The 23,846-nt window shown below is 38.9% G+C and overlaps 1 protein-coding gene across 3 annotated transcripts in view; it reads right to left on the minus strand.

The window, feature by feature from the left end:
* Positions 1-23,846, minus strand: part of LOC148349759 (progesterone receptor-like) — a 40,384-nt gene that overhangs the window by 12,502 nt on the left and 4,036 nt on the right. For 2 of the 3 annotated variants that reach the window (XM_088321702.1, XM_088321701.1), the window contains exons 2-7: positions 18,167-18,318; positions 17,922-18,038; positions 10,775-11,041; positions 8,929-9,073; positions 6,519-6,649; positions 1,923-2,071 (exon numbers count right to left, since the gene is read on the minus strand). In XM_088321702.1, coding sequence (XP_088177828.1) covers positions 1,923-2,071; positions 6,519-6,649; positions 8,929-9,073; positions 10,775-11,041; positions 17,922-18,038; positions 18,167-18,318 — 961 coding nt within the window. The remainder of the gene's footprint in view (positions 1-1,922; positions 2,072-6,518; positions 6,650-8,928; positions 9,074-10,774; positions 11,042-17,921; positions 18,039-18,166; positions 18,319-23,846) is intronic. The other variant, XM_088321703.1, reaches the window with a different exon arrangement.

Consider the following 23,846-nt stretch of genomic DNA (forward strand, 5'->3'; position numbering starts at 1 on the left):
GAGCTGAAGTCTCCTGTGTGAGAGCCGAATTTGCTGCCCAAGCTCCGCCCCTTATAAAGGGGCCGCGTTGCATGCCAGGCAGGTAGCAAACCGGCGTGTGTGTGTGTATGATCGGCCATAAAACCAAAAGCTAAAAAGAGAATAATAACTGCACAAAAAAAAAATCAATCTTAAACTGTATTATTGTGATTTTATTTATCTATGCTGTGTTTTATTGCACTTTTTTTGTTGCCGAGGGTCACATTATGCACTTTTGAAATGAAATAATCTGCATTTATTTAGCGCCTTTCAAGTCAATGAAGACTTCCCAAAGCGCTTTACAATGTGCTCCGCATTTACCCATTCACACACACTCACACCAATAGCGGCCGTGCAGCCATGCAAGGCGCCAACCTGCTTATTGGGGGCATTAAGGGTTCAATGTCTTACCCAAGGACACTTCGACATGTAACACGGAGGAGCCGGGATTCGAACCTGCGATCTCATGATCCCCAGACGAGCGCTCTACCTCCTGAGCTAATGCCGCCCTTTTGGTGTTGTTTTTTTTACCAATCCTCAACATAAATACTACATCAAAAATTGGATTTCTTAATTGCATTCATTTAATTTGATCAAAACAATAAACATACCATAATTAATTCATATACTTACTAAGTTAAAATTGTGGCAGTATCCTACAACATAGTAGTCCGTGGTTCATCATTCTCCACAGGATGTGGTGCATCCAGCTTTCATTTTGGCTTAGGCATTAAGGCTTATATAAAGCTTTTTTTAATCCTTTGCAGCTCCTGATAAATTTGTTTTTTGGGTCCAAAATGGCTCTTTCAACATTTTGGGATGCCGACCTCTGTCCTATCCCGATATAGCTGCAGAAATAAATTTTGGCACCAGCTCTTTCAATTTGAGGAACACATCTGGCATTGATTGAGTTAAAAAGTCAAAATGTTTGGACGTGAAGTGCTGTATTAGTGAGAACTACCGTGTTTCCACACCTATTAGACGCACTGTTTTAAAGGGCGCACTCTACTTGGTTTGAATTATTTTTTTGGTCGACTCATATGGCGCACTGGCCTATTAGACGCGTCTTTGATTGCGGTTTTTTAAGTATTTATCACAAAGTAAAACACAAGAATACAAAATTGTAAAAATACAATAAAAATAAAAAGACCAGTTTGATCCTCACATTTTCAAACAAAGACCGCAAACTTTTCATCCTTTGTCTCCGACATGAAAAGCTGCGCCAAAGTTTTATTTTCTGAGTCACTCTCCGTGCAATGTGGCCCTTAGCAAATTATGCCGGCTTTTGAAAATGATCGAACGACAGTCAGAGCAGAAACTTAAGCTCTCCCGTCCACAATCCTTTCGCAAATTTTGCCTCCCACTCTTTGTGAAACTGTGCACCCCTTTTGTCATCCATCGCTCCCACGCCGCACGTAACGCCACCTTCAACGATGCTCGACAATCCAGTGCTAGAGTTTCTCTTCCAATTCGGGCCACCTCAACTTACATCCACGTAAGGTAAGTTGCGTTTTCTTTACCTGTTGCAGCTTGTTGTTCAACTTCTTCCGTTTTCGAACCATCGTTTCATTAATCTTGAGTTCCCTCATGGCCGCCCAATTTCCGTGTTCCTCAGCGTAGTCAATAGCCGCAATTTTGAACTGGACTTCATTAATGTGCCTCTTGGCAATTTTCAGCGCACTCAAAACAAATCTATAGGGGTTTGTGTAAACTGTGCACGCGTACTTTTATAAACAATAGCGGAAACTGCCACAATTCAAATTTGCGCGGTAAAACGTACACTGCTGTCCTCTGTCCCGTCCGCTGAAAAAGGCGCGCTGTCTAATGGGGCGCGGCTCACATTTTGAATGAAATGAGACTTTTGTGTGCGCCTTATGGGCGTGAAAATACAATATGTCACTTACTATGTGCATGCAGTCCAACATTTGCGTGAGATGGTCGAACCTCTGCAAACTGTCGTTCTTACGAAGATTAACCAGTCGTTTGAGTTCGTGAATGTAGCTGTTGCGCAAATCATCAAAGAACTTCTGGCTCTTCAGACCTTCCACAGGAACTGCAGTCACAAAAACTTTATATCAGCTTTTTTCTGCGGCCATATTAACAGTATTCCGTACATTCCCGACGACAAGCCGATATGTTTTTCTACATTTTAAACACTGCAGCTTACAATACGATGCATCTTATTCTTTTCTCTTTTTTTCCACATAGCGGTTGGTTCCTAGAGTGTCGCCGATGGCCTTTCTTGCAGATCTCCTCATCTGCTGTGCCTGTCGGCTGGCGCCTAGCAGCTAGATTAGAACTGGTGCAAACCAGTGAAATCCCCCTGCTTAAGTAACTCGAAGCCTTGTGGCGGTTGATGATGCAATGTGCTTTCTGCCAAGTCCTCTTAATGTCAAAGTTAATAAATTCAATGAAGCGCAGGTTAACGGTGAGAGTACCGTAAATTCCGGACTATAAGCCGCTACTTTTCCCCCAAACTTTCAACCCTGCGCCTTATTCAGTGATGCAGCCAATTTATGTAATTTTTCTAACGGCCGCTAGCGGCCTTCGAGTACAAAAAGTAAAATTTAGACGGTGGAATATATGCGCCGAGGAAGACTGCAACTTCTTGGCTTGTGCATATATTAAATTAGCGTAAACATACCCTCATCATGCAAAATGCAAAAAGAAAGGCACAACAAAAAATCCACCATCACCAACGGGTTCCGAAAAGCCGGTCTGCTGCGTGATGGAGAGGAGGGCACAAAATCAGGAGTGGATGAGAGTTCCAGCGACAGTGACAGCGCGAGTGAGGCTGCGGGAGCGTGGGACAACGTCTATATGACAAAGTTTCTTTCCGACACTGAGGAAGACGACTTTGATGGCTTCAGTTCTAGGGAGGAAGATGAGGACGGTTTACCGTGATTTTTACAAGTACGGTATGTTTTCTTAACAGACCCGTTTACTGTGTTGCGAGCGTGTTGCTAGCGTGTTGCGAGCGTGTTGCTAGCGTGTTGCTACCATTAACTGCCCTGTCACAGGCACCGTTTGGGATGAAAGTTATATTATTATTATTAAAGCTTTGAAAACTCTCTCGGTGTACTGTCTTTCTTTGTAAATATGTGTAACCATGTATAATATGTATTTGCAACTGTATATTTTTGAAATGTATTTATTTGAGACACTTATTCTGATGTGTTTTGCACAGGCGAATGAAAAAGGGGCGGAACAAACGCGGGGTGACGGGAAGTGGGGTAAAGGTGAGACCGGTTTGTGAACGCGGCGGACAATAGTGGATATATATTTTTCCCACCCTCACCTTTGGAAATATACACTTTTTTCCTTGCATTAATTTCAACGGGACCCGGACTCTGAAGGTCTGCATCAAACCTTAAGTAGGGGTATAATTTTCAGTTCATTTTGACGGCTGTGATTTTTGGACTGTGTACTTTAATGAAGGACATTCAGTTTCAATTGCGGGACTTAATGTTGGGTTTGGGTTAATTTTGTGTTTGTGTTACATCTTTTTAATGTGGGGGCGTGCGGCTTATATACAGGTGCGGCTTGTGTAAGTACAAAATCGGTTTTCCTCTTTAAATGTGGTGGGTGCGGCTTATAATCAGGTGCGCTCTATATTCCGGAATTTACGGTAACTAATTCTTTCGGAAGCCAAATACAAGTCAAGTCAATTTTATTTGTATCGACCTTAATCACAAAATGTCTCAAAGGACTGCACAGGCCCCATCAATATACTAAGATGTAAACATTTCCACTGAGACTAAAATTCAAAAGCCCGTATAATTGAGATAAGATCTTGAGCCTGAGTCTAAAATGTCACTCATTTCGTTCAGGTCAGGCCAAACCGGGCTCCTTTCTCAATGATTTTCTTTTTCATCAGTAAGTATCAAGCATTGTTCTTTCTCTTTCTGCCTCTCTCTCTGCCGCACTAGACTCTCAAGGACTGACTGCTGCTGAGGTTAATGGCCCAATTTTCAACCCGTCAAAATGACGGAGAGCCTTAAAAATTAAAACTCTGAAAGAAATCAGTCAATGATGGAGAATTGTTGGTTAATATAACCTCTGAAGACATAAATATAAACAAATGTATATAGAGTCTGGTTTGGCATAGATTTCATAAATAAGTTCATTTTTATGGCTGTTCAAGCCTGCGGCTGAAAATCCAGTGTGACTTTTACGAAATCAAAGTTGAGTTTCATGTAGCAGCTTTACGTAATCAGGATAAAAAAAAAGGTTATTGTATTCTGTTACAGTTACAGAAAATTTAATTACTTTTTAAGTACTTTTAGTTAAATAAGGATTACTTGGTGGAGTTTGTTGCAGGTAAAAGCACTTTTATTTTTGTCTTTATTTTATTTCTACTTCAATGTTGCACTCATTTTGCGTGACTGCAGTTTTGTGAGGCTACTAATGAGTGCGTATTGGGCACTCGGCAGCAAAGTTGCTAGCTAGTGAACGCATTCAGTGACATTTAGTAAATTTTAATGATTATTTTTTTTGTATTTTGCAGTTAATAGTTGTTCAAAATCCACAATTTGATCACTGTATTGTTTTGTTGTGAGAAAAATGAAACCTAGCCTAGTAAATCTGAATACTACACTTATAAGATGTGTTGTATACCCAATTCAAGCATTTTCAAACAGGTAACTAGTAACTGACTTGACTTGACTGATTACATTTTTCAACAGATAACTCGTAACTGACTTGACGTTACTGATGACATTTTCCACCAGGTAACTAGTAACTGTATCCGATTACATTTTCAAAGTAACCCTCCCAACCCTGGCATTGAAGTAGCAACAATAACCTCTCAGGACACAAAATTGTTAGCTTGTTCTGTCTAAGAAAATAAAATTGACGATGAAAACAACATGGTCCCACAGCTTTCGCAACGTTAACTGATGCCACAATTCATTTTAGAGTTGCAACATCAAAGGATTCTCTTAAATTAGCTCATAAATGGGAAAATGTTGCATTCATATTGTTAATGTTCCACAGTGTGTCTGTTTGCCCCAATGTTCTTTGTCCCGTGAGCACAGGGAATTTCTACCGTTCAATCCAATCCCATGTATAATACGCCTCTCAATATCAAAACCTCAAAAATATTTTACAAATTTCTTGATGAATCGAGAATTATCTGCTGTATTTGAATCTTTTAAAAGGGAGTGCTAGTTAGTTACCAGAATAATTAAACTTGACAATAAAAAAAACAACAACGTTAGGCAGGTTTGGAGGACCAATCCTTACATATGAAGAAATACATGTATTAAATAACAACCTACAAATATATGCCATATAAATAAATCTCGGCTATTATATAGATCTGTATTTGTGTGTATGTGTTCGTATGTGTTTTTTTGTGCGTACACAGTAGTACTTTGGGCCTCTGGGAGTGTCTCTGTCTAGGTTTTGTGTCAGGGCACCCCCACTAAATACCAACAAAACTGATAAACATCTGCTTTCCTGTACAATCGACTCTGGAGCTGCATGTGGTCACATTGGTCTTTGGCACTCCTTGGTGGCTCCCAGCTATTTTTTGATTGAACCACGGCCCCAACAACCTCGCTCAAGTTGAATGCCCGGCAATGCTAAGCCAGGCAATGCTGGGCCATTATACTTGTGAACACACAAATACATCATGTAATACCTAAATAAATGACATGAATGCAATTTATTCATTGGTTTATGATTTTATGATTTTTTTTTTTTCATTCTGTCCAGTATTTTGTCACAACAAAATGTTATTCAAATAAGGGGGCAGGTCAAACTGGCTGACGAAATACATGACAAAATACACAACAAAATCCATACAAAAAAAAAAGACAAAATGCGTAAATAAATGAATAAATTGCATTCATCTCATATATTTATGTATTGCTTGATTTATTATTTTATATATTTATATGGCATACATTTTTGGGTAGATATTTATAAATGTATTTCTACATTTAGATGGATTGGTTCTCCATAGGCAAAGGGTACTTAAACATATTAATATCAAATATGAAATGACATGTATGCTCTAGGTCATTTCTATCAAAAGTCATTTGTTATTAAGTTATTATTTTTTTTAATGAATGCTAACGTGCCCTGGCCGCTAGAGGGTAGTAATGGAAATACCCTCAGCTTTAGTAGGCCAAATATTTTGATCTGGTGTCGTTTAATCTTATTGCCCATACTTTGCTTAAACCTTTTTTTATTTATTTATTTCAAACCAGTACAAAAATTATAATTTTTTCATAGCTCTAACTTGAGTTTGTATATCGTGTTAAGTTGGTTCAGGTGTAAACGCATTCAATGCCATATACGGAAATCATTTTTCCCACTGTGAATAAATGTGTCATATGTGACCCTGGAGCCAAACTGAGTTTGACATGACTGGTTTAAACCAACTAGCTTGTTGCCAAGGAAAACTACATTACGTTTAAGTTACATTTGTGAGGCACGTTTTTTAAGTCAAAACTTTTTTTTTCTTACACCCATACTATAAATATCCAATTTACCAATGCCGAAAAGCAGCAGGGCCTTCATGCAGAGGAATTCTTCCTGAGTGACTTGCAACGACAGAAACTGCTGCGACAGGTTTTTCATTTCGATGCATTCGTTGTACATAGTGGAGACGTGCATCCGTTGCCTGCATGCAGGAAGATGAGCACATGGTGAGGGGCGACATCTCGGCAACACTTAAATCACAAAAACTGAGCCATCCGAAAGTTTCGACACTTCTGACATTTGCTTGCATGAAGCATTGCAGCAGACATATTGTTTGTATTCTTCCTTGTGCTTTGTAGCACTTGTTTTCGGTTGTGCTACATCAGGGGTCAGGTTGGGTGTTGATTCAGCTTCGCGTGCATTATGATAAGCTTTGAACGCGCTGTACATGAAACGACATGGAGAGAATTTACATGGTCACAATTTTGTCTCCGAGCCCGATGTACTTGTGAAAAGAGCCATATATGGCTCCAAGTTATAGATTCCCAACCCCTGCAACTACACTATACAGCGACATCTTCTGTTCAGATATCACAGTGTCCCTTTGATCAGATCCATATAGCAGTGCCACCAAAATTTGAATACCTCACCTTAATCCACCTTAGGTAGTGTTTGGCACTTAGCAGCCAGCAGACCGTTACTGGGCCGTGGTTCATTTGATAACGCGCCGCAGAGAAAAAAAAATTATTATTATTATTATTATTTGCCTAATGAACACGCACGTAAATTCTGGGTAAATGTTTTACCAAAGTTTTACGGTAGCAGTAATTTAGCAATGAGTGATCAATCTACAATTAGCGCTGATCTTATTTACACAGCATAGGATGTAGTGGGAATCGAACCAGGAGCGCGGCAGTGAGAGCGCCAAATCCTAGCTGCTAGGATTGTAGATCAGTGGTTCTGTATTGGTCAAGGACCCAGCATCCCACCCCAAATACAAGCCACGACCCAAATCCAGAAGAAAATCATTTTGTCAAATTCTTTACATGAAAGGATTGTGCAATTTGACTCAGAGATAGTTGAATATTATCAGAATAAAAAAAAAATCAAAAAAGACTAATACAACCAAAACAAATTTAAGTAATGCTTAATTCACTGCATTTTTAATGAAATCCACGCTTGACTACATTGGCTTTGTCTTCAAGATATTCAAATCCATACCTCATAAATTCTCCACTTTACCTGTGTCAGCCATGCTCAACATATGAAAGCAAGCTATTCTTTTTCTCTGGTTTTACAGTGCAGGTGTCAACTCGCATTTGCAGGGAACAATCACTGTCTACTGTTGAGGAGTTTAAACGACCTTCCATTTTGTTTTCTTCATGAGCATTATTTAGCCAGGGGAAAGACCTGCGACCCTGGTCCGTGATCCACCAGTTGAGAAACACTGTTGAAGATGAGGCATTGCAGGAAAAGGCATTGCATTTTATCTTATCATCACACAATTTTTACTCATCGTGCCAATTTGTACAATGTTTTAATGGACCATTATGGGGAAAATTTCAGCGAATACAACATTATACAACGTGCTATTTTCTTAATATTGGGTGGGAATCTAACTTACATCGCGGCAGTGAGAGCGCCAAATTCTTACCACTAGGCTACATTTGATCACATCATCACACAATTTTTACTCACAGTGCCACGTTGTACAATGTTGTAATTTGCCCAACACACAAAAAGTCCCCGGTAGAGACCAGGTGGAAACATATGTTGGCCTGGAGAGGGATGGGCGCCAGCAGGTTGTACTTGCCCAATGCAAACCACTGGAAATGGTGCCCCTAGGACCCTAGGGGTTAAGGGATCCAACCAACAACCAGCAAACAACCAACATGTTATCGTGAGTAAAAATAGGGTGATGAGATCAAATTGAATGCCTTTTCCTACATTATTTAAAGCCCTGACACAGTTGATTTGGGCTTGTTATTATTACTAATGTTATTATAGGGCCAAGCTGCGAGAATATTGTTATAAAACTATAAAACTATTTTTTTCAAGGATTTATAGACAGTAACCCTAACACAACGCTATAAAACCAACCACTGACTTGAGAGACAGGGTCAAGTCAAGGCATGTTTATTTGTTTAGCCCTTAATCACAAAGAGTCTCAACGGGCTGCACAGATCAAAGACTATTGCAAACTATTATCACAGACTCTTAATCTACATGAGGGCAAATGATACGCAACATTGTTAACATAAAGTATAGGTTATTCATATGCTAGAGTAGAAGTGTGTTTTAAGCTTAGATGTAAACATTTCCACTGAGGTTGCAGATCGAATCTCAGGGAAAAAAAAAATTACAGGGCTGAAAAGACTGCAATTATTTGTAATTGAAAATACCCAAATTATGCAATTCTATTTGAGAAAGCAAGGTGTTATGAATCATTTTTCTAAACATATGTGTAATAAAACAATTTACTCATTAAATATGAGATCTGGTGCGAAGTACAGCATCCTGCCATCGAAATTCTTAAAGGACCGCCAGCACACGGTAAACACCATCACAGTCATCCAGGAATTCTGGATGATGGTCAGTCGGTCATCCAGCAGGAGAGTCCCAAAACCTGAAAAGGCAAACATTTCAAACCACTAAAAGTCTCTAAATGTTGACAATAAAAATGTGTCTGAATTTCTTTGGCTGATTTAGAATACAAAATATTCAATGTTTTTGGGGATTCCTGACAGATCACTTTTGGAGTCACTAACTTTCTATTAAGCTACTTTATCCCACTTGTCTGACAGGACACTGAGGCATTCACAGCAAGCCTAGGGACAGAGGAGGCCTTATCAGATGGCCGAGCCACCTTGGCTGACTCCTCTCACTGCGGAGAAACAGCGGCTCTACACTGAATCCCTCACAGACAGAGTTGATAATAATTTCGTAATAAATAAAGTTACATAACAGTGTTACTTTAAATATATCTAAGAATTTACCAGCCTCTGTATTTGTCATCCCTGTATGTTCAGGTTCGAGAATAATGTAGGAGCCAAAATGTATGTGTGTTATTCATTGTTATTTTTGTTTTGTCAATGGGGTTCCGCATGTTAATTTGGTGGTGTATAAAGGTAGCAATGCTTGTACTATCGTTTTTATTTAACCACTACGCAAAACCTGGTTTGTTGTTAACCTGGAGTCTCATACTCGTGGCCCCCAGGAGGGTAGTTTGTGGCCCCCGTCTGAATATGAAAGTTAAAGAGAGAGCGTGAATTATTTTCCCACTAGATGTCGCTGTATTTACTTATGCCACCAGAGAACAAGTGCTATATGCACAACGGAAGTTGCCAAAATACGAAGATTCAATGTCACTAAAATTAGTTATGAAAAGAAGAGAAAAAAAAAAGCGAAAAAGATCAAAAAAGGAATAACAAAAAAAGAAACAAGACAAAAAGTATAACTCAAGAAAAAAAGGAAAATAGAAATGAAAAAAACTACAAAAGAGAATTAAAAAAGAGAAAAACAGCATTTTTTTCCATTTTTGTCTGTATCTTATTTTAATTAGTTTATTTTCTTTCCTTTCTTCTTTATTTTTCTCCATTTTCCTTTTTCTGCTTTCTTTTCCCCTACTTTCTATTCCCGTCTTCCTTGTTTGCCTCTTTTACTTATTCTTTCATATTTTTAATTCCATTAAAAAATATTTTTCCCTTTTTCTTGTCTTTTGAGAGGCTGGGTAGGAATTGGATAAAAGGGTGTTTTTTTGCTCACTTTTAGTCTTCATAGTTTGTCTTCCTTAGACTCATTTTTGGTTGCATTACACAGAACAGCAACATCCAGTGGGAAAATATAGTTTACTGCTGATTGTTCATCTATTCATTTTCTGCACCCCTTGTCGCAAGTAGGGTCGCTGTGCTGCTGCTGAATGTTATTTTATGATATTGTTGACTGTTTATTTTGGTTGCTGGTGAGGTTCAATAATACTACATGGTTTTATAACACTACTGTCTGTCTGTTCTTCTCCAGTACACTGACTCGAATCCTGTCAGAAAATTTCGATCTCCCATTCCACCCTACCCTTGAGAATAAGGCCCTGTTAACTCTCAACTTAAGGCCAGATCTTGTTCGGAAAGGACATGCCATCTTTTTCCAGCTGGTCCCGGACTTTGCGGTACTAAACTTCATCCCAGCTGCCTCACACAGCAAATCACTTTTTTTCTTAAATTTAAACTTTTACTTGGGCTTGCTACATTACCTGATTGTTGCACCACTGTAGCATTACTGTGTTTTGCTTACAACCACAGTTTTTCAAATATGGAACCTAGTGTCTTACCTGGGAGTCCTTTGGCCCATTTGACAACTTTGACCAGTTCCCTTTCTCCAAGGTTGTTGAGGTTGGTAAGCAGAGTGCTTGCGGATTCAGGCTGCTGACAATCGTAACCAGCACATACAATGGCTGGCTCAATGGACTCCAGGATGTTCAGGAAGACCATGTTTTGGGTGTTGGAAGACATGAAGGACATATTTTGGATAACCGAGGATTTATTGACAAGATCTTCTCGGGCATTTCGGGATTGTCCACATTTTTTCAGTTTGCGTGCTACAAAGAGAGAAAGGGGATGGGAGGAACAAATACTGCATCATTGTTTTTGCTATATCAATTGTGAATTAGTGACAGGTTGACATTCAAGGAAACCCAACTTTGTCAAAAAAAAAAACCACAACAGATATTTTGAGCCAAAATTCAGCAAAACCACCAAACTTATTTTAGCACATTATATTTCAATGACTGAAATTTGATAATTTGATCAAATCTATGAAATAATAATGATGCACGCAGTTACTTAAGAGTGTTGAAGACCACTTTGACTGTTATTTTTGTCCAATTAATGTTTTCAAAACATGCAAGCTTATTTCTTCTGGAAGAATATCAGAAAATACTGCAAACGAGAATACCAAGATATTTACCTTCAGTACAGTTGGCGCTGGGTGAGAAGGAGAGCGCTTGCTCTGTGTATAATTCCACTTATTCCCACCGCTCACCTAATCAAATTGCTGTTTGTGTCTTGCTAGAGCTTTTGGGTGTTTTAAGTTTGTTCTGTGGCTTTTCATCGTAAAGTGTCTCAACAATTAACATAGATTGCTTAATGAGCTTCCATATAAAGGAATATTTAGCAAATTACAGCAAAAACGGGGTCTGTTGACGTGACACCTTGACTGTAAACTGCAGTTGAGATTATACTCTATAAATACTGGACTGAATCCTTTGAGAAGTTAGTATTGTCAAAGCCAGGGGTCGGAAACCTATAGCTCGCGCGACATATATGGCTTATTGTATGAGTACCTGTGTCTCAGAGACAAACCAAAGCTGAATTACAGTGCAGTACTTCGCAGAATATATAGGGCACGTTTTCACTACAATTTACAGTCAAGGTGTCACACACAAAAAAAAAACAACCTCGTTTTGGCTGTACAATGCTAAATAATCCTTTATATAAAAGCTCACTATATAATCTGTGTTCAGTGTTCAGATACCTTATGATGAAATCCACAGAACAAACTGTAAATACATATGTACTAATGAAACAAGCTGTATATGGCTCGCAATCCATAGGTTCCTGACTCCTGCACTTCACCATAAAGTGACATCTAGTGGTCTGTAAAATCTTGCGACTTGTCAATTAAACACAGACACAAAACCATATGTTTCTGACTGTTGGTTCTTCTTTCCTACCAAAATGAATAGAAGGAAATAAGCCATATGCAAATTTTTATTCTTATTCTTGATGGTTTTTAAAAGGCACTGTGCCAGTATGGAGGTGCTTCTTTTTGTACATGAAGTATAGTTCATGTTATTATTCCTACCTGCTACAGTACAGACAACCTTTTATTGTTAGTCTTTGAGATTCTTATCAAGCTTCTAAGCTCTTGTGCTCAATAACAAAGTGCTAATTTTACACAAACATTAAGCTTACCTCAAATTAGGTTGAAGTGAGAGCAAATTGCAGATTTCCCAAGGATTATTATTTTCAAGGATAAGTATCTAAAGTTTTGATCCCATGACAAACATCAAATTAAAATGCTAAATTAAATGTGACTGCTAGGGATTGTCTTCCTTCATCCTTTCAGGTTCAAGTCAATAAAATTTAAGAGTCTCCATCATGGAGCTGAGGACAAACAAAAGGTCAGGCTACCTGGCTACACCTGTACCTCACAATACAGGAAGACAAACAATATCTTATCTGGCACTGTTAGAGAATATGGCACACGAGAGACGTCGGAGGGAGTGGATTTGAATTTGAATATTTCTCAACCGGTCTTTTTATAGGCATAAAACATTAGAGTATTGTGATTTATAAAGGGAAACAGGTGTGGGACATAGATGCGCACTGTTTTATATATACCTTTAGTGATCTTTCCTTTGCACTAGGGTTGCATGATTACCTGAAATCAAATTGATATTGCGATGTGAAATAATGCAATTGTGTAATTGCAGCAGACTGATTTTTTTCAAGGATTTATAGACAGTAACCCTAACACAAAGCTCCCCAGAAGAGGGTGCTGTATACTTAAGTTGATCCATTTAAAAATACAGTACTGTAAAATTCACCTACAGTCCATTGAAAGCTATTGTTGAACCCTTTGGAGAATCTGGACTGTTTTGGTCTCTTTTGAAAGGTAACACTCTGAAATTGTCTCCAACCTAAATAATCACTGAAAGTCCTACTAACATTGAATGATCTAAGATGGAACACACAGAAAAAACGTATTTTCATTCTGACATGATTCTTTTTTTGCAACCACATGCCGGAAGACTAAATGTAAATGGTCTGCATATGTATAGCACTTTTCAAGTCAATGAAGACCTCCCGAAGCGCTTTACAATGTGCTTCACATTTTTCCCTTTTACACACTTACTAACCGAAAGCAGCGTCAGCCATGCAAGGCAACTACTTGCTATCAGAGGCATTAGGGATTCAGTGTCTTGCCCAAGGGCACTTCAACATGTACCATGGAAGAGCCAGGAATCGAACCTGCGACCTCTTGAACCCAAGACGAGCGCTCTACCTCCTGAGCTAATGCTCAGTGTAGCATCGTTTCTTGAGAACAGCTGGTACAATAGCAGGAAGCCTTACGCGGTACAAGCTCAAAGTTGAGCACAATTTTAAACACTATACATTATTTTACACATTTTCCTAAGGATATGTGTAGGTGTTTCCAAAAGTGTCAATTTGGAGACTTTAAAAAGACCTGTGACTGGTGAAATCATAAAGACTCATATTTGCTTCTCGACAGATTGACTGCGTGCCGGCGGGCTGTTACACCTAACGAGTTAAAGCATGTCGATAGTACTTGTATAAACCCTTGGATGCATAAGTGGGACAAAAAAAATTACCTGATGGGTTGTTATTCATCAAAATCTTTAAAAATATATATTTTCTATAATATTGTCATATTCCAGGTATTCCTCGTGAAACATGTTGTTGACATGATGCCGTTAGTATTTCAACCCCCTGACTAATTTTTGACCCCACTCATGGAAGAGTATGTATTGTTAGGTACATCCATTCATCTATCCATTATCTGCACCGCTTATCCTCAGTAGGGTCGCGGGGGTGCTGGAGCCCATCCTAGCCATCTTCGGGCAGTGGGCAAGGGACACCCTGAAGTGGTTGCCAGCCAGTCGCAGTGCACACAGAGACAGACAACTCATTCTCTCATTTACAACTAGCGACATTTGAACCGGCCAATTAACCTCACATGCATGTTTTTAGAATGTGGGAGGAAACCAGAGTGCACAGAATAAACCCACGCAAGCACGGGGAAAACATGCAAACTCCACACAGGAAGGTTTGAGCTCATGACCTCGGAACTGTGCCGCAGATGCGCTAACCACTCAGCCGCCATGCTGCCCACGTTATGCATCCAAGTGTTAAGTATTCCTTAAAGAAAAAAAAAACTTAACAGAAAGTACACTATTCTTTTAAAACCAAAAATCGCATTGAAATCGCAGTACTAGTATAAAAATCGCAATAAGTATTTTTCCCCAAATCATGCAGCCCTACAACGCACAGGTCCCGAGTGATGTGAATGGCACAAACTTTGCTCTTGTTTGAGTAAATAACATTCCAGGTATAATGATTTTGTAACATTAGAAATGAGACCTTTTATATACTAGAACATATCGTAAATTCAATAAAATTCAAAAAATGAACCATCTGCTGCCCCTTATTAAAGACTTCCCAGAACTGAAACCAATTAAAGTCTATCTTAAAAAGGAAACAACATGTACAACATGTACTATTCCACAATGAACTAGCACAAGGTAGTCAATCCAGTGCTGACCTCGACCATGGATTAGCAATGCTTGTTTGCTGAAGAATCATAAGAAAATAAAATGAAAAGAAAAAAAACTGCATCTGGGTCATAAACAAAAAAAGGAAGGGGAAAAAAACTTATTGTGTTCCTGTCGCAGCAGTACATCAAATTTTACTGATCCTAGTTCTCATGGAGTTTGAAAATGTGCAATGGGGAATGAGAAGCAACTATTTCTTTATTATTAACTGTTTTTTCTTGTTTTTGAAAATATAGTCTGAATATAGATCATTTCAAAACATTTAGAAGGGTAAATAAAATACTGAAAAAATGTCTGGGAAAACAACAGCTTAGATGTCCGTGACATTCCTTTAACCAGCCAGGGGTTTGCAACCCAAAAGGTAGAAAAGAGCCATATTGGACCAGAAAACAAACAAATATATGTTTGGAGCCGCAAATAATTCAAAGCTATGTACTATCCTTATAAGGAAGGCAATACATGCATACAGCATACTGTATTTTTAGGACTATAATACTGCACTCTCTCGCTCTCTCTCTCTCATCACCAAGTGCCGTCTGCACTGAAGGTAGATGCTCTGGTATCCTAGTTGGCAGTATTTTGTGACATTTTACAAGAAGACTTTGCTTGCACCTTCTTTTGAAACCATCGTTGGCAGCTCGCTCTGTAGACTGCCCAAAGCATATCAAAGAGCTTTCTTTTCAATTAACATAAAATACATTTTAGAATATCACAATACATTTTTACAAGATACTTTTAACGAGATCGTATAGTGTTTTTTTAACGTTTACAATGAATTCAAGGGCAGCACGGCGGCGCAGTGGTTAGCGCTTGTGCGGCACAGTTCATGTCATGGGAACCTGTCGTGGGTTCAAATCCAGCTCCAGACTTCCTGTGCGGAGTTTGTATGTTCTCCCCGTGCTTGCGTGGGTTTCCTCCGGGCACTCCGGTTTCCTCCCACATTCCAAAAACATGCATGTCAGGTGAATTGGACGGTCCAAATTGTCTCTAGGTGTGAATGAGCGAATGAGTTGCCTGTCCCTGTGTGCCCTGCGATTGGCTGGCAACCAGTTCAGGGTGTCCCCTGCCCACTGCCCGGAGATGGCTGGGATGGGCTCCAGCCCCCCCGCGACCCTAATGAGGATAAGCGGTACGGCTGATGAGATGAGACAATGAATTCAACATATTTTTCTTTAGTCTGAATTTTAACCAACATCATCCTTTTTATATTTGTTTGTCTTGCTGTCGGTCACCCCTCTTGAGTGATATCACTAAGGGGGGGAGAGAGAGAGAGCGAGAGATAGGTAGGTATTAATATTGATATGGAACACAGGCTCTGGCATTATTATTTCATAGATTTTATCAAATCATCAAACATCACACAGTGAAATAAAATGTTTTTTTTCTGAAGAGCGGGTTCAGCGGTTTTGTTTAATTTTGTCTTAACAAATGGTAGCTCTCTCAGCCCAAATATTTTGGCTTTAATGTCTCTTTCGGTCAAAAGGGTTCCTGACCCCTGTCCTCTATAAAAAACTATATCATTTTACATTTTCAAACATTTTAAAAAGCACCAGGGAGCCACTGGGGAGAGCCTAAGAGATCAGCCTCAAGCGAATGACACTTATGATACTAGTGAAAGTAAAAATGTGTGCCTCGTTATGCCCATCATTGCATTGGAAGGCATTTTTGGTTCATCATTGACGGGTGGCTAATGTGACAACCAGCACATCTGCTGCTTTATTTTGCCAGTCGCATGTCAGATTTGTGCTTGCCATACAATATTAAATGTAAACAGAATGAGAAAAATGGAAGGGAGAAGACATTGAACATAAGACCAGTCTGGAGGACATTGCCGGATCAGAGACCCTTTTCTCACTCAGTGCCATCCTCAAGCGTGGAAAACTGTGAAAAATATATATACTGTATATATTCAGTTGCACACAAAAACAGATAATCAATCAATCTTATTTATTGACTTAATTGGGATTTTTGTTTGCTGCTATATATTTTGCACTGCAGTAGCTCAGAAAGTAGAGCAGTCGTCTTCGGACTAGGTTCGATTCCGGTGTGCGAGCGTGTGTGTGCGTATATGGATAAAGTGTAGAGTGATTTGTAAAGCGTTTTGGGAGGTGTTCAAAGCGCTATATCAGGGGTCTCTAACCTTTTTCAACATGAGAGCTACCTTTTGCTACTTATTAGCACAAAGGGCACCCACTTTGATACAAATATCTAGATTAGCAATTTATCTTTTACTATTTACTATGTTTTTACGAGAAAAGAAAGAGAAAGAAAGAGAAAAATAAAGAGAGAGAGAGATAAAGAAATAAAAAGAAAGAAAGGAAGAGAGAAAGACAGAAAGAAAAGGAGAAGACAGAAAAAAGAAAGAAAGAAAGACAGAAAGACAAGTCAAGTCACGTTTATTTGTATAGCCCTTAATCACAAAGGGTCTCAAAGGGCTGCACAAACCACAGATTATTGCAAACCACTGACCATTATCACCATCCCCTGATCTAAAACCTACATGAAGGCAAGGAAAAAATCAAAAACCTCAGCATGAGGAAAATGAAGAAACCTTGAGAAGGGACCGCACATGAGGTAATCCCCCTTCCAGGATGACCAGGCTGCAATGGATTTTGCAACAACAAATAATACGCCGATATTGTCAACATAAAATATAGGTTATTCATATGCTATAGAATAGAAGTGTGTTTTAAGCTTAGATTTAAACAGTTCCACTATAGAAAGAAAGAAAGAAAGAAAGAAAGAAAGAAAGAAAGAAAGAAAGAAAGAAAGAAAGAAAGAAAGAAAGAGATGGAGAATAAAAAGAGGAAGAAAATGAGAGCGAAAGAGAGCAAGAAAGAAACAAATAGAAAAAAAGAAAAAAAAGAGAGAAGTAGGAAGTAGGTTTATATTGACTCTGTCCAGTAATATTTTTTTAGTAGAAAATCACAATGACCCAGCACTGGTGAGTTAATTTCATAACAGGTCTGTGGGCACTTCAGCTGTCCTCAGAGGCACCCTGGTGACCGTGGGCACCATGTGGAGCCCCCTACGCTATATTAATACAATTTTTTGGGAAAGATTTAGTCCGTGTTTCTATAGAAAGACTTTAGGTTTCCTCTCATAGTATTTTAATCCACTCTACCTGTAAGAGTCATCCCAACCTCAAAGCACTTCTTCAGCCTACAAGAAGGACAATTTTTCCTCCTCAGCTTATCCATCGTGCAGTCATTCTTGCTGGCACACAAGTAATTCTGCTTTCCTTTAAATAAAGACAGTAGTCTATGTCACGAGTAAGTCAGGAGTGAATGTACCTGATGTGTTATTTGAGTTTACGTGCAAAGATATGCAGTGTGTGTGTTTTCACTCCGTAGTACTGAAACAGTTTACCTTCTGCTGCTCTTTTGAAGAAAACCTTGCAGCTGCCGCAGGTGAGTGCCCCATAATGGCACCCAGTGGCCTCATCAGAACAGATCAGACATGCTCTTTGGGGCGGGTAAAAGAACTCCGTTGGGATCATTTGCTGTCTGCCAGTTTCAAACCTGTAAACATGACACATATGTGTATGATTGTAAGAACTAGAGATCGACCCATTATCGGGCGGGCTGACTATCAGTACCGATATTTAGGAATACGACAGATATCGGTATCGCCATTTATTTGACGGTCCAGTTATTTAGTCTCAGGTGCAGCCGAGCATCTCTCGCTCACTCCTACTCCTCCCCTCCTACTCCATCCTCACTATGCACCCCGCGCCTTCTGATTGGATAAGCGACCGCTGGCACAGTAACTAAGGCAGGAAGAATAATGTTATAGTGGAGTAACATTGGCAGCTTTGCTAACTCCAGAGACCCTGAGATCGCTGAAGAGTTTGAGATTTTCGATCAAAATATCAATAATTCATTTGGTGTGGTAAATTGACACCCTTAACTTAAATAAAGAGTTTTAGTTATTTGGATGATCACTGGAGGAAAGCAAATACATTGAACAACAGAATGATTTTTTTGGCAAAAATAAAAATGGGCAATTTCTAGCGGCACTGTCAACCTCAGCCAATCGCTCCCCTTATTATTAATTTTGATTACGCTTATTAAGCGATAATAAACCTTCAAACACAATTTAGTCATAGCAAGACAGACTATGTAGAATAAACACAAGTTTATTTTATCGACCAGATAAACAACTTATACAATTATTTCAGCATCTTTCTTAGTTCTTGGCCTACTTGCAGTAAATTTAGTGTTGATTATTAAACCTAGCATCTGCAATACCCTTTTGCTAGTGTACCACTACAATATTAGCAATCTACGATATAAGCTGTCATTTGCTACCTGTGACTGAGACGCGCGAGAGGATATTAGTCTATCAAAGTATATTTTTATTTGTATTATTGTTTTTCAGATCAGATTCAGATTCAGATCTACTTTATTGTCATTCTAGTACACGTGTATACAGAACGAAATGTCGATACATCTGACCCGCACAGTTTCCTTGAATGTACAGATATAAATAAAATGTTGTATTGAGTTGGAGTATTGAGTACTAATAATATACTAAATAATTATGGCTATGTATAGTATTTTACAGTAGCGCAAATAGTGCAAGAGGAGCAGCTAACCAGATGTGCAAAATGGGCAGTCAGGTAAACAAGTCAGGTAAACAGTAACAATAACACTGTAACAATAACGCTGTAAGTACAATAGTGCAGAGAAACAGATGTGCAAGGAGTGGCTAGCTATAAAAAACATATAAAACATTGTAACAATAACGCTGTAAGTACAATAGTGCAGAGAAACATATAAAACACTGTAACAATAACGCTGTAAGTACAATAGTGCAGAGAAACAGATGTGCAAGGAGTGGCTAGCTATAAAAAACATATAAAACATATAAAGTTCGGAGGAAACTGATAAGCTGACAGTTATGCACTTGACAAGGTCTCACAGCACACTAATGTGCCGAGATACACGGGTTAAAAAAACACTGCTTCAACCCTCAACTTGTATTGGTTTTCAGGTAACACATGTTAACGGGTTGGTGGCGACCTGTTTCTTAAAAAAATACACTAAAAATAATAATACGTCATCGGTTTTCATCTGCAATCAGTATGTACCTGTATTGACTCATCTTCATTCATGCAATGTTTACGTTGTGTCTTCTGCTACAAGCCACGTGAACTCCTTTCCACGATGCTTTTAATGTACGTTTACGTTTTGTAGAGTCATAAATTTTGTTAGCTTCTTTTAAATATCTTTTCTTGGGCTGAGATTTTGGCTTGATTCCTAACCACTTATTCAATTTTTTTGTCATCGCTTGGTTTTGTTGTGGATCTCCTAGCCCTTTCTCTAACAGTAGAACTCTAAATTGACATGACATGAATAAAATATATATATTTTTTAACTTCTTTTGAGTGATTTGTTTTTGTTCTACTTATTGTATAAGTCGAATAACAAAGAAGAAATATGGTTTATTCTTTTTATTTATTTATGTATTATTATTGTAAAAATTCTAATAATTATAATGATAATAATAATGATGATTATAATTATCATCATCATTTTTATAATTATTTCTCTATAGTGTTTGTTATATGTAAATACGCAGAAGATCTAGCAATGAGACAGAGTTAGCATGGAAGTCGAAGCGGTAGGTGTACATAAGCATACTGTATGCTTCTTCCTATTCCTCTTGGGACATGTTACGTTAACATTGTTTTTATTTACTAGTTTTGTTTTTCTCATGTTTGAGATAGTTTAATTAATTATTTCATTCATTCATTCATTTCTATTACAATACATCTGCTAATTTTGTTTTTTCATTTTAATATTACAGCACGGCGGCGCAGTGGTTAGCGCTTGTGCGGCACAGTTCATGTCTTGGGAACCTCCTGCGTGGGTTCAAATCCAGCTCCAGACTTCCTGTGCGGAGTTTGTATGTTCTCCCCGTGCTTGCGTGGGTTTCCTCCGGGCACTCCGGTTTCCTCCCACATTCCAAAAACATGCATTTCAGGTGAATTGGCCGGTGCAAATTGTCCCTGGGTGTGAATGAGCGAGTGAGTTGTCTGTCCCCGTGTGCCCTGCGATTGGCTGGCAACCAGTTCAGAGTGTCCCCTGCCCACTGCCCGATGATTGCTGGGATGGGCTCCAGCACCCCCGCGACCCTACTGAGGATAAGCGGTGTAGCTGATGAGATGAGATGAGATGAGATTTTAATATTACAAAATGTGCTATCCAGAATTTCAAACTTTGTTACTCTCTGCTACCATCCCCTTGCTTAGAGTCAGGATCGCAATACGTCGGTTCTTAGACATGCTCGCATAAAGTGTTCTTTTTCATCTTTTGGGGGGTCTGGGTTTGCATTTGGACTGTATTTAAAACAAGCCTTTTCTTACTTTTACCATTTTCCTGCCCCACTAACAAAAATCTGCATAAAGACCCAAAACAAGACAAAATTTAGATAGACACGGTAGGGAAAAAATATAAAGGCTCTTTGAATTGAGTTGTGCATTGTTAACACATAGTTAAAGGAGAAAATATCTTATTTTAAATTTTTAAGGACACCCTAAAACGACGCACCACACCTTTAAAGTTTTTATTTGTAAATGAATACAATTATTTGCAGTGTAGGGAATAACGCTGTTATAAATAACACTGTTAAGTTACAATGTTACTTTTTCAGTAACGGGGTAATCTAACTCATTACTTTTTCTGCTGTTAACGTTACTGGCGGTCAAAACCTGTGTGTTGCTTATATTTGTGTGCATGTTTACATACATTTTTGTGTGTTTTCACGTACATATTCGCGCGTACGCTAACTTATGTTTTTGTGTGTATTTACATTCGTACAGTGTTTTTATGTAGATTTTTGTCTGTGTTTACATGGGTTTATGTTCATAATCATTGTTGTTTTATTAAATTGTTAGATGTTTATTTTTGTTGCACTTCAAGTGTAAGATAAATAAGTTGCTGGTGAGGTGCAATCACTATTACAAGGTTCTATAACACAACCACCTGTCTGTTCTTCTCTATTCAATTGACTTGAATACTGCTCAGAAAATTTAAAATTCTCTAATATACAATTTATTTTTAAAGTAATGGAAATAGTTTCCTTCCATGGTAACTAGTTACTTTTACTAAAGAGTAATTCAGTTACTAACTCAGTTACAGACGTATTTAGTAACTATAAATACTTTTTAAAAGTAACGTAAGTAACACTGATTATTTGTGTTTCAAAACCAATTAGATAAAATGGCCCCTTTACAAATATCCATCCATCCATCATCTGCGCCGCTTATCCTCAGTAGGGTCGCGGGGGTGCTGGAGCCTATCCCAGCTATCTTCAGGCAGTGGGCAGGGGACACCCTGAACTGGTTGTCAGCCAGTCGCAGGGCACACAGAGACAGACAACTCATTCGCGCATTCACACCTAGGGACAATTTGGACCGACCGATTAACCTGAACTGCATGGGTTTTTTTTCCACACAGGAAGGTTCGATCTCATGACCTCAGAACTGTGCCGCACACGCGCTAACCACTTTGCCGCCGTGCTGCCCCTTTACAAATAATCAACCAATAAAACGTAACTTGTGCAGGTAAATGCAAACGGGGAAAAATTGATTTGCTTATGTTATCTTATTTCCTCATGTACTGCTGAGGCATCGGAATTAAGACTTTCTACTGGCAATGCATATACAACAAAATAAGGTACATATAATGGCTTACGAAGCTATTTGGCCCCCAGGAACTTTGTGACCTTTTGCCAAATTTTAGACTTCAAACATCAAGCTATAAAACTAATTTCTTGTGAAGCATCAACAATAAGTGGGGCACAATCATAAAGTGGAACACACTTTATTGGATATTTTAATTTTTTTAACAAATAAAAGACGAATAAGTGGGTGTTAAAATTATTCAGTCCTTTTACTTTCAGTGCAGCAAATTCTGTCCAGAAGTTCAGTGAGGATCTCTGAATGATTCAATGTTGATCTAAATGACCAACGATGATAAATGGAATCCACCTGTGTGTAATCAAGTCTCTAACAAAATGCACCTGCACTGTGATAGTCTCAGAGGTCTGTTTAAATCGCAGAGAGCATCATAGAGAACGAGGAACACGCCAGGCAGGTCTGAAATACTGTTGTGGGGAAGTTTGAAGCTGGATTTGGATACAAAAAGATTTCCCAAGGTTTAAACATACCAATGAGCACTGTGCAAGCAATAATATTGAAATGGAAGGAGTATCGGACCACTGCAAATCTATTAAGATCGGCCGTCCCCCTAAACTTTCAGCTCATACAAGGAGAGAACTGATCAGAGATGCAGCCAAGAGGCCCATGATCACTCTGGATGAACTGCAGAGGTATACAGCTCAGGTGGGAGAGTCTGTCCATAGGACAACAATCAGTCGTATACTGCACAAATATGGCCTTTATGGATGAGTGGCAAGAAGGAAGCCATTTCTAAAAGATATCCATGAAAAGTGCCCTTTAAAGTTTGCCACAAGCCACCTGGGAGACAAACCAAACATGTGGAAGAAGATGCTCTGGTCAGATGAGACCAAAATCTAACTTTTTGGCAACAATTCAAGATGTTATGTTTGGCGTAAACACACCATCCCCACAGTCACACATAGTGGTAGCAGCATCATGGTTTGGGCCTGCTTTTCTTCAGCAGGGACAGGGAAGATGGTTAAAATTGATGGGAAGATGGATGGAGCCAAATACAGGACCATTCTGGAAGAAAACCTGATGGATTCCGCAAAAGACCTGAGACTAGGACGGAGATTTGTCTTCCAACAAGACAATGATCCAAAACATAAAGCAAAGGCTACAATGGAATGGTTTACCAAAAAAACATATCAAGGTGTTAGAATGGTCATGTCAGAGTTCAGACCTCAATCCAATTGAGAATCCGTGAAAACAACTAAAAACTGCTGTTCACAAACGCTTTCCATCCAACCTCACTGAGCTTGAGCTGTTTTGCAAGGAGGAATGGGCAAAAATATCAGTTTTTCGATGAGCAAAACTGATAGAGACATACCCCGAGCAACTTGCAGCTGTAATCGCAGCAAA

Source organism: Urocampus carinirostris, chromosome 17 (assembly GCF_059441175.1).
Source record: "Urocampus carinirostris isolate Australia breed hairy pipefish chromosome 17, RoL_Ucar_1.0, whole genome shotgun sequence".
Lineage (NCBI taxonomy): Eukaryota > Metazoa > Chordata > Actinopteri > Syngnathiformes > Syngnathidae > Urocampus > Urocampus carinirostris.